Below are 12,120 nucleotides of genomic sequence, written 5' to 3'. Positions count from 1 at the left end.
GAGGGCAGGACAAGAAGCAATGGGTGGAAACTAAACAAGGAGAGAAGCAACTTAAAACTAAGGAGAAATTTCCTGACAGAACAATGAATCCATGGAACTACTTGCCTCCAGAAGTTGTGAATGCTCCAACACTGGAAGTTTTTAATAAGGTGTTGGATAGCCATATGTCTGAAGTAGTGTAGGGTTTCCTGTCTAAGCAGGGGGTTGGACTAGAAGACCTCCAAGGTCCCTTTCAACTCGTTGTTGTTATTATTACTTTATAATGTATTTACTTACTTCCTTAGTTACTTACTTACCCCACATAATAAAAAACATTTAACTAACACTCATTCATAATCAGGTCCTTTCCAATCCCGGTATTCTGTTTTCTGAAAAGGATGTTTTTTTAAAAAAAAAGGGATGGGCATTAATTTTGGAGATTTATGTGTATTAGCAAATACGAACCAAAATTGTTACAAATGAATAAGCTGCAAAAAACAATTATCCTGTAATCTAGCCGGTATGTTTATTAAGTTCCGATACCAAAACTAATCTATGTATAAAGCATAATTGTTACAAATGAATAAGCTGCAAAAAACAATTATCCTGCAATCTAGCCGGTATGTTTATTAAGTTCTGATACCAAAACTCATCTATGTATAAAGCATAATGCTTTATTTTGTTTTGATTGTATGTATGTATCTTTTTTCTTTTTCTTTTCTTTTTTATTTTTCTTTCTTCTGTCAGTGTCGTATTGTTTCTTTTTCTAATGTAAATAATTAATAAAGATTTTTTTTTTAATTTTGGAGGGTCAGCATCAGAAATCTGAATATTCTTTGACTCATATTATTTATTTATTTTTATTTATTCATTTGTCCAATACACAAATACATAGGAAGAAAAATAGACATGTAGTAATATATATAAGGGTAAAAGTGAACTTAGAACTTAGATATGAAAGGAAGAGAATATATATGATAGGTGAAAGAAAGGAAAGACAATTGGATAGGGGACGAAAGGCACACCAGTGCACTTATGTACGCCCCTTACTGGCCTCTTAGGAACCTGGAGAGGTCAATCGTGGGGAGTCTAAGGGAGAAATGTTGGGGGTTAGGGGTTGACACAATTGAGTCCGGTAATGAGTTCCACGCTTCGATAACTCGATTGTTGAAATCATATGTTTTTACAGTCAAGTTTGGAGCGGTTCGTATTAAGTTTGAATCTGTTGCGTGCTCTTGTGTTGTTGCGGTTGAAGCTGAAGTAGTCATTGACCGGTAGGACGTTGCAGCATATGATCTTGTGGGCAATACTCAAATCGTGTTTTAGGCGCCGTAGTTCTAGGCTTTCTAGGCCCAGGATTGTTAGTCTATTTTCGTAGGATATTCTGTTTCGAGTGGAGGAGTGAAGGACTCTTCTGGTGAAATATCTTTGGACATTTTCAAGGGTGTTGATGTCTGAGATGTGGTATGGGTTCCAGACAGATGAGCAGTGATGATCTGGTCTATCTCGGCTCTTGCCTTTCTGGCTTTCAAATCTATTGACATATGTCAATCATTTTTGGGGGGAGGAGGAGAACATAATTAAGGGCCACAAGGTGATCTTAGAACTATGTTCCTAATACACGGCATTTGCCATCACATGAAGAGTTTGGCTACACACTATGCCTGGGACGTTGCCAAGAGGATAATTTTACATAACCAGAATAAAACTTACCCGCATGGATACGAGGAACGCATCCAAGATATGAGCCTCTTAATTATTTCTGAAGAGTCTGTTTTCCAAAAATGAGAAGATGAAGCAGCGTGTTACTATGTGTATCAAGATTTAATGACAAGCTTGACTTAATTTTCCATGGCTATATATAGTCTATATGGATCTCTTTTCTCACTTAATTACCTTTCTTTTTTCTTTCTTGTCATATCACCCTAATATATCTAGACCCTCCTTCTTAACTGTGCAACATAATCACTCTATTTATTTTTTTTTCCCTTGTCCCTGTTGGTACTCTAGTTTTTGTCTCGGGGTTTTTGATTTTGGTTTTGGTTTTTTTTTTTGCATTTTGCTGTTTAATAACAACCACCGCAAGACCGTGTTTACTCAAAAACCCAATTGCTAGCCCATGCTTCGTGAGATGATTCGTACAACAGGATAAGGCAGTGTTTTCTCAACTTTGACAGCTTGAAGATGCTTAGATTTCAATTCCCAGAATTCTCCCAGCCAGCAGGGTTGATTGAAGAATTCTGAGAATTGAAGTCCATATGTCTTAAAGCTGTCAAGGTTGAAAAACTTTGGGTTAAGGCAAGGAGGAAGAATTTGATAAGCAGGGAGGGTTCTTCTTAAATACTCATCCTACTGATCATTTTGCTTCCTCCCTCCCTCCTTCCTTTTTCCTTCCTTCCTTCCTTTCTCCCTCCCTCGTTTCTTCTTTTCCTTCCTCCCTGCTTCCCCGCCATTTCCTTCCTTCCTTTTTTCCTTCCTTCCTATCTCCCTCCCTCCTTCCTTTTCCTTCTTTCCTCCCTCCCTCCCTTCCTATCTCTCTCCCTCCCTTCTTTATCCCCTTCCTTCTTTCCTCCCTCCCTTCTGTCCTACCTCTCTCCCTCCCTCCTCCCTCCTTTTTCTTCTTTCCTTGCTTCCTTCCTATCTCTCCCTCCATCCTTTCTCCCTTCCTTCCTTCCTTCCTATCTCTCTCCCTCCTTTCTCCTTTTTCTTCTTTCCTTGCTTCCTTCCTATCTCTCTCCCTCCCTCCCTCCTTTCTCCTTTTCCTTCCTTCCTTGCTTCCTCCCTCCCTCCCTATCTCTCTCCCTGCATCCTTTCCCCTTTTCCTCCCTTCGTTCCTTGCTTCCTCCCTCCCTCCCTTCCCATCTCTCTCCCTCCATCCTTCCTCTCTTTCCTTTCTTCCTTTCTTCCTTCCTTTCTTCCTTCCTATCTTTATCCCTCCCTCCTTTCTCCCCTTCCTTCCTTTCTTCCTATCTCTCTTCCTCCTTCCTCCTTTTCCTTCCTTCCCTCCTTCCTTCCTATCTATCTCCCTCCCTCCGTTCTCCTTTTCCTTCCTTCCTTCCTTCCAATCTCCCTCCCTCCTTCCTTCCTTTCTTCCTATCTCCCTCCCTCCTTTCTCCTTTTCCTTCCTCTTTCCCTCCCTCCTTTTCCTCCCTCCCTCTCTTCTAATACTTTTCCTCTCTAAAATTATATTCTATGTTGCTTTCTGGATTCCTTTAATTACAATTTCTTTTGTCCTCCTTGGAACCTTTGTGTTCAGATTACCCAGACGTATCTCTGATTCCTTCTTGTATCTAAAGGCCTTGAAAGCTGATCTTTCATTGTCTTCATAAGCTATTTCGATGAGGATTTGCAGGACATGTCCCAATGCCATCATCATTGCTGGTTTTGTTCCCAACTGTTGTCACCAATATTGTTTCTATAGTTCAGTGTTTCTCAACTTCAACAACTTGAAGATGTGTGGACTTCAACTCCCAGAATTCCTCAGCCAGCATGGGAATTCTGGGAATTGAAACCTACATATCTTAAAATTGCCAAGGTTGATAAATATTGGCCTACAATATGGGCTGGGCCGTTGATTGGGTCACATCTTGGTGGTCTTCTCACTCTTTTGCAGATGTTTAATATGTTTGTGAGTGACATAGAAGAAGGTTTGGTAGGGAAGGTTTGTCTATTTGCCGATGACTCTAAAGTGTGCAATAGGGTTGAAATTCCTGGAGGCGTCTGTAATATGGCAAATGATTTAGCTACACTAGATAAGTGGTCAAAGCAATGGAAACTGCAGTTTAATGTTTCCAAATGTAAAATAATGCACTTGGGGAAAAGGAATCCTCAATTCTGAGTATTGTATTGGCAGTTTTGTGTTAGCAAAATGTTCAGAAGAGAAGGATTTAGGGGTAGTGATTTCTGACAGTCTCAAAATGGGTGAACAGTGCAGTCAAGTGGTAGGGAAAGCAAGTAGAATGCTTGGCTGCATAGCTAGAGGTATAACAATTGTAAAAGAAGAAATATAAGGAAATGGGTAAAGATCTCTAAAGGATTATGATGATGATGTATATGCAGGAAGAGGGAGATTGTGATCCCCTTATATAGAGTGCTGGTGAGACCCCATTTGGAATCCTGTGTTCAGTTCTGGAGACCTCACCTCCAAAAAGATATTGACAAAATTGAACGGGTCCAAAGACGGGCTACAAAAGTGGTGGAAGGTCTTAAGCATAAAACGTATCAGGAAAGACTTCATGAACTCAATCTGTATAGTCTGGAGGACAGAAGTGAAAGGGGGGACATGATCGAAACATTTAAATATGTTAAAGGGTTAAATAAGGTCCAGGATGGAAGTGTTTTTAATAGGAAAGTGAACACAAGAACAAGGGGGAACAATCTGAAGTTAGTTGGGGGAAAGATCAAAAGCAACATGAGAAAATATTATTTTACTGAAAGAGTAGTAGATCCTTGGAACAAACTTCCAGCAGACATGGTAGATAAATCCACAGTAACTGAATTTAAACATGCCTGGGATAAACATATATTCATCCTAAGATAAAATACAGAAAATAGTATAAGGGCAGACTAGATGGACCATGAGGTCTTTTTCTGCCATCAGACTTCTATGTTTCTATGTTTCTATGTTTCTATGTATATATATTTAATTTGCAAACTCTAATAAATAAATCTTTTTTTTAAAAAAAAACCTTTGATCAAGCTGGATTTGCTTTTTTTTATATATATATTTTTTATTGATTTTTTAATAATTTTACAGAAAACAAAAACATAAAAGTGTACCATCACCAAAAAGAAAAATAAAGATTTGCCAGATATGTAAAAACACTTGAAAAATAAACCAGCTAACATCCCTGAGCGAACTGACAGTGGAAGAATGCAGAACCCACCCTTGGTGTGTCAGGCAAACCCGCCAGGGAAAAACTCTGTTTATTTCCAAGCATTGCTGAAGCAACCTCTGAATTTCTGCTCGTGTGCCTGAGCCATCCAAAGGCCTGCTGTTTTTTTCAACCAGTGTTTTGCCTCCAGTAGTACAGTATTTGCATGCCAGTTTGGCTGCGTTCATCAAATAGAATCAGATGTTCTGTTATGCAATTCGGGGAGACTTCCATCATGCGCAGACAGAAGCTCCTGTATCGTCGAAGGATAGAAACATAGAAGTCTGACGGCAGAAAAAGACCTCATGGTCCATCTAGTCTGCCCTTATACTATTTTCTGTATTTTATCTTAGGATGGATCTATGTTTATCCCAGGCATGTTTAAATTCAGTTCCTGTGGATTTATCTACCACGTCTGCTGGAAGTTTGTTCCAAGGATCTACTACTCTTTCAGTAAAATAATATTTTCTCATGTTGCTTTTGATCTTTTCCCCAACTAACTTCAGATTGTGTCCCCTTGTTCTTGTGTTCACTTTCCTATTAAAAACACTTCCCTCCTGGACCTTATTTAACCCTTTAAATATTTAAATGTTTCGATCGTGTCCCCCCCCTTTTCCTTCTGTCCACCAGACTATACAGATTGAGTTCATTAAGTCTTTCCTGATACGTTTTATGCTTAAGACCTTCCACCATTCTTGTAGCCCGTGATGAGAGGTTTAACACAGACTTTGGAGGATAATCGGAACTGCAGAAAAAACCCCCCCACCAATTACTGCCAACCTGCCTTCCACTGAGCACATGTATACTGCACAAGTCAAAAAGAGGGCTATGAAAACATTTACTGACCCCTCGCATCCTGGACAGTTCCATGGATTAATTGCTCAGGAAATGTATCCTTAGTTCTAAGTTGCTTCTCTCCTTGATTAGTTTCTATCTATTGCTTGTTGTCCTACCTGTCAGGTGCTTTAGGGAATAGCTTTGACCCCACCCTTCATTGTGGCAACCCCTGAGATATTGGAACACTGCTATGATGTCTCCCCTGGTCCTTCTTTTCAGTAAACTAGCCGTGCCCAGTTCCTGCAACCGTTCTTCATATGTTTAAGCCTCCAGTCCTCTATTTATCTTTGTGACAGCAGTATACAGGTACTTAAGGGGTTGCCACAGCAAGGAGGCACCAGGGCACCAGAGGGACGGATGAGGAACAACAGCTGGAAACTGACCAAGGAGAGATTCAACCTGGATATAAGGAACGGCCTGACAGTGGAGGTTGTGAACTCCCCAACTCTGAACACTTTGAAGAGGAGATTGGACTGTCATTTGGCTAGGTTGCTATAGGATTTCCTGCTCAGGCAGGGGGTTGGACTTGATGACCTGCAGGGTCCCTTTCAACTCTAACAATAAATAAATGAAGCTTAGTAGATGGAAGTTTAGGATTGGGAAATTTAATTAATAATGTGCTAAAGTATACAGTGAATTTAAAATATTATGGATTAGAAGTTGTGGGGATTTTGAGATACATTCCCGGGATCAATTTCATATGGTTAATATTTGCCTTTATTAGTAATCCTACACATTTGGAATGTTGAAGTTATGATGGAGTAATGAGTAATTCTTAAAATATTAAATATTAGTAATTTAGTAGGGAATTACAAATACATGGCGCAAATACATGTTATCTGTATTTAAATGAATTAACGGGAAAAATAATAAAGAATTATAAAGAGAGAATAGTATTGTTGAAGTTGGAAGAGTAGGATTAATTGTTTGTATTATTATTGTTAGTGCTATTTAAAAAAGATTTGACCCAGTCAATACACTGCCCACAAAATATGTAGGGTGTGAAAAGAAAACTGCAAATAAAACCTGATTTATTTATTTTTTTAAAAAAAGAAAAAAAACAGGAGATTATTTCTTTATTCGGTGGTTACTAATTTGGAAATTAAAAGATGAAGTGGCCGGGTAAGAAATTAACTCTGATTTTTTTATTTTTTTTATTTTCCAGGCCTTTGCAGTTGTTGGTTTCCTCCTGAACCAGGAGTAGAAAAAGACTAAGAATGTGGCTTTTAGAGAAAATCCGGGGCTCAGTGGACAATAGCGGTTCTCGCAGCAACGACTCGGCAGATAAGCAGTCCAAAGGCCCCTTGTACAGCAATGTCCTGACGCCGGATAAAATCCCAGATTTTTTCATTCCCCCCAAGTTGCCGACGGTGCCTCCTGAGGCAGAGGAAGGGAACGCCAAACCCAACCTGGGCACTTCGGCCTCCGAGCAGAACTTATCTGCCCGCAAAACCCCGCGCAGCCCTCGCTTGCCCGTGAAGGCCATCTCAGAGAGCAAGAATCTTTTAAAAGCCGCCAGCCGGCACATCATACAGATCGAGAGCGCGGATGAATGGATGTCTGAGGAGGACTACAGTACCAATGCAGACCCACAGTCCCAGACGGCCATGTCGCTGCCGTACGTCCCCAAAGCACAGACGTCGTACGGCTTCGCGACACTGATGGAGAGTCCTCACACACGCCGTAAGGAATCGCTTTTCCACAGCGAGCACACAAGCCTGTGCCCATCCCAGTCTTCCTCGCCCAGTTCTCAACGGAGGTCCGCCTCAGGAGGGAGCAAGACCAATGGAGAGAGCGCCCACCTGAACCCCTCGGACATCAGCATGTCCCTCATGAATCCCTACCGCTACTTCAGTGGAGGAGAGAGCGACACCTGCTCCTCCGCGGAGTCCTCTCCCTTCGGTTCCCCACTGTTGTCGAGGTCGGTGTCCCTGCTCAAGATCTTCAGCCAGGAGAGTCAATCCAAGGTCATCAAACTCAAACACTCGGTGGCGCGCAACAGTTCCCTGTCCACCGACGACAGTTCTGCAGACACCAGTCCCAGCTCCCAGCGCCGCATGCGCTGCGCGACCCCTCCAACCGGCGGAGCCACCGGTGGGGCGCAACCACAGCCCCTCGCCCCCATGGACCCCCAAGACAGATTCCACAAGGAGCACGTGCTCAGTTTTAGCAAAGGAGGCAGCATCCGCTTGGTGGTCCAGTACAACCCGTCCAACGCCCGGCTACGGGTGCGCGTCGTAGCCGCCGAAGACCTCTACGACAAGCACTGTGACATCAGGAGCATCAACTGCTGTGTGTCTCTCTATTTAAACCCCGGCAAGGTGCAGAAGCAACGGAGCACGATCATCAAGAACAGCCGCAACCCCATCTACAACGAAGATTTCTTTTTCGACGGCCTGGGCCTGAGCAACATGAGGAAAATGTCCCTCAAGGTCAAAGTGGTGAACAAAGGCAGCAGTCTCAAGCGGGACACTCTGATGGGAGAGAAGGAACTGCCCCTCACTTCCTTGCTACCCATTTCATAAAGTTTCCTCTCTCCGGTACCGGTTCCTGTTCTGCAAACTGGGAGGGGTTGGAGGTCTGCTCTGCTTGCGCAGATTCCTCCAAGGTCAGTCAGTGTTTCCGTAAAATGGGTGTTGCATGTTTGAGGTCCGTGGAGGGGGCTTCCCAGGATCTTTTGCATGAAACCTCTAGCTTGCCGCGTGACCCTATCCTCTTAGAAGGTCAGGATATTCTTTGTCTCTTGGGCCAAGGTATGTCCCTCGGTCACTGCGAGCCGATCTTCTTTCACCGTTACCGTGTTGGAGGTAGAGCGGGAGAGGGCCTGGGAATTTCAAAGGAAGCTGGAAGTTCCCTTCCGATGGGTTTTCCTCAGCGTAGGAGGTGGCTACACAAATAAACCAGGTTTCCACCACGTTTCAAGCCTCTTCCTCACCAATGCATGCCACGAATCTGAGAAATTATCCCTTTTAAGATGCATGCCGGTTGCATTCGATTCTGTCGCGTTGTGGAGCAAGTGCCAAGCCGTTGCGAGATGATCAGCAACGGGTCTCACCATGCTACTGGTTCAGAGATGTGCGTGTGCCGCTTCTGCGCATGTGCAGATTGTCCGTAATGACGTCCGGGCGTGTGGGCGGAGCCTCCCGCAGTTGCCGCTACCAGTTTGCCTGAACCGGGGCGAACTGGTAACAAACAATCCACCAATGAAGATGATCTAAACAGCCCAGTTGGCTTCTGTGAAAGGGACCTGACCACTTTGCTTCGCGCACCTAGGAAACGTCCCCGCTTCCCAAGTGGGGGCAAATTTTCAATTTCTGACTTGGGAGCTGGGGCCAACTTGTGTTTTCTGATGGAAGTGGACGAGGAGACTGAGCTGGACCAAGAGGAGCTTCCGATAATTCAGCAATTATCCCCAAAAGGCTGTTTTGCAAGATTTGGGGGATTGGATAGAGCTTCCCTGCTCCCTGCTTGACTTCAGGGGAAATTGCAGAAATCGGAGTGATGTCCAATATGAGCTTTCAACTTTCAGCCCAGAGGCAAATAAATGGACATTGCACTGTCTGGACAGTAGAGCAAAAATGAAAGAAAACAGAGAGAGGGGAAAAAGCAAGGGAAAGAGGAAGATATGGACTGGGGTTATGTGTGATTTTTTTTTAATGTTTTGATAATCCTGGCCCAAGAGATCATGCTCAATAATAAGAAATGATAATACTGTAATTTTAAAAGCGGGCTGGGTGATGCTCACGGAATTGCCTTATCCTGTACTGTTCTGCTTTTTTTTTTGGAGTCTTCGGAGACTCATATCACTCCCAACCTTAAGGGTTTGGAGTCTTTTGATCTGCACTTCAGGAGGCTTGAACCCATCTGAAGATAAAATTTAGATGTCTGAGGAAACAGAGAGTCCTGGTTGAGATATCCAACCCTCCATTGAAACAAGAGGGGGCAAAGAGTCAGTGTTAGCCTCTGCAGAAGTGTTTTTCAAACTTGACAGTTTGAAGTTGCTTCAACTCCCGGAATTCCCCAGCCAGCATGCTTTAAAATGGTTGGACTTCAACTCCCAGAATTCCTCAGCCAGCATGCTTTAAGATGGCTGGACGTCAACTCCCAGAATTCCTCAGCCAGCATGCTTTAAGATGGTTGGACGTCAACTCCCAGAATTCCCCAGCCAGCATGCTTTAAAATGGCTGGACGTCAACTCCCAGAATTCCCCAGCTGGCATGCTTTAAAATGGCTGGACGTCAACTCCCAGAATTCCCCAGCCAGCATGCTTTAAGACAGCTGGACTTCAATTCCCAGAATTCCCCAGCCAGCATGCTTTAAGATACCTGGACTTCAACTCCCACGAGGACTGAGGAATTCTGGGAGTTGAAGTCCACAATCTTATATTTGTCAAGTTTGGAAAACACAGCTCAGCAGGTGGTTCTTCAGGGACACTCAAGTTGGAATTTGGAAACACTGAAGATCGAACTCCAGGCCTTCCGCAAGTCAATTTTTTTCCTCAAGTTGTGGTTCCTTTCTAATATTAATATTATTATTATTTTTACCTCAGTTTTCCTAAGGTTCAAAAACAAAACCAAGAATGTGTCAAGAATCGGTTCCCCCCATTGTAAACACCCATTTATTCTTTTTATTTGTTTTATTTTATTAGAGTTATAAGCCGCCCTTTAAGCCATGTAGGCAGTAAAAGGCAGCCATTCACGGCCCTACTACAACGCTCTGCGGGGGGGGGGGGGGTGCAGACAATCCCCCACTCCTAGTGGGTCGCCTCGGGGTTCTCACAGACAAGAATTTGTTCAAGGTGAGATGACCCTAACCAAGGTTAGGGGACCTCCTTTTATTATAAACAGACATCTAGAGGATAGCATACATAGGATGGGATACACGTGACACGCCAGGCCCAATACAAAATGATTGCACAATACTGCAGCAAAGTTCATCCAATTGGAAAGGTACAACACTATAGGTGAGTGAGTGAGGAATTTGCTGAACTATGCCTTGTGTGGAATGTGCTTAGGGAAGGAAAAACATCGGGGTTTGGACTTGAGCATAGGCTAAACCTGTGTATGGCCCTTCGGCTATACTCAGGCATTTCCATCTGCTGAGGACAACAATAGTGTCTTACAGCAGTAGCCTGGACTCTATGTTGCAACAGTGGGGTGCGTGTGTTTGTGCACCCTTTACATTCCTGTACGTGGGCAGAATTGTGGCCCGAAGCACAGAACTGGAGGCCTGGCTGGGCGCACAGCTCTCCACCGAGCCTGGACCCGAAGCGCCCCAGCCATGGTCTATGGCACCCGTAGCAACTGCCCCTCCCCGGACCTCGGCCCTGCTTTCCTGTGACCCTCCTGCTGCCTGTGCCTGGCTGAGGTCCAGCCACACTTTTCTGGTCTCTTCCCTATACACCTGTGGCTCCTTGGCGGGCACCCTGTGGGCAGGCAGGGCTGGTGCTGGGCAGGGGCAGAATGCCAGCCAACAGGAAAAGCTCCACATGTAGCGCCTGGTCATCCGCTACATTAGTTGGGGGAAAGATCAGAAGCAACGGGAGAAAATATTATTTGACGGAAAGAGTACCAGATGCTTGGAACAAACTTCCAGCAGACGTGGTTGGTGAATCCACAGTGACTGAATTGAAACATGCCTGGGATAAACATCTATCCATCCTAAGATAAAATACAAGAAATAGTATAAGGGCAGACTAGATGGACCATGAGGTCTTTTTCTGCCGTCAATCATCTATGTTTCTATGTTTCTACATTAGCCACCTCTCCGAGCTGCTCAGCCAGGAGACATGCACCGCCGCAGCCGACGAGTCTCCCAGCTTGTCAGCTGCATCGGGGCGGTGGGCACGTCTCCTGGCCGAACTGCTCGGAGAGGTGGCTGAAGTAGCGGATGGCCAGGCATCGCATGTGGAGCTTCTCGTGCTGAAAGGCGTTCTACCGCTGCCCGCTCCACCCACCCAGCCCGCCCTGGATGAATTCTTCCTTCCTGGCAGCTCCCGGCTGGGACTGACCGCCACCATGCCTAGCAGGACCCAGCCCTGCGGCTGTTGGCAGGACCCAGCAGCGGCAGCAGAGGAGCGACAGAAGTGCCCCATGCCCGCTGGATGATCACCATACTCTCTGGGCACACTTAGCGGGAGCACTGTTGCTGCTCTCTGGGGCAGCGAGGTTTGGCTGCTGCACGTGTGCAGAAGACGAATCTCATGCACGGCGCATGCACAGCCGGCGGTGATGGAGCTGCACGCTCAGCTCCACTTCTGCCGGTGTTTCATGCCATTCTGCCTCTTGCCCACCCCTGCATGTAGGTCTTTATAGGTGATAACTAACACCTTAAATTGCGCCCAGAGACCAATTGGAAGCCAATGCAGTTTGCAGAGTACAGGTGCTATATACTACAACTCGCGTGGCGGTGTTCTGGACTAATTGCAGTC

The 12,120-nt window shown here is 44.7% G+C and overlaps 1 protein-coding gene across 2 annotated transcripts in view; it reads left to right on the top strand.

The window, feature by feature from the left end:
* The window catches only part of C2CD4C (C2 calcium dependent domain containing 4C), a 43,720-nt gene extending 34,136 nt beyond the window's left edge, over positions 1–9,584 (top strand). Inside the window, exon 2 of one of the 2 annotated variants that reach the window (XM_070744946.1) lies at positions 6,856–9,584. In XM_070744946.1, the coding sequence (XP_070601047.1) occupies positions 6,908–8,215 (1,308 nt within the window). In that variant the 5' untranslated portion in view covers positions 6,856–6,907 and the 3' untranslated portion in view covers positions 8,216–9,584. The remainder of the gene's footprint in view (positions 1–6,855) is intronic. The other variant, XM_070744956.1, reaches the window with a different exon arrangement.
* The last annotated feature ends 2,536 nt before the right edge of the window (positions 9,585–12,120 follow it).

This window comes from Erythrolamprus reginae, chromosome 1, assembly GCF_031021105.1.
Source record: "Erythrolamprus reginae isolate rEryReg1 chromosome 1, rEryReg1.hap1, whole genome shotgun sequence".
NCBI classification, from domain to species: domain Eukaryota; kingdom Metazoa; phylum Chordata; class Lepidosauria; order Squamata; family Dipsadidae; genus Erythrolamprus; species Erythrolamprus reginae.
Note: the sequence above shows the minus strand (reverse complement) of the source record. Positions and strands in the feature narration are given on the sequence as shown.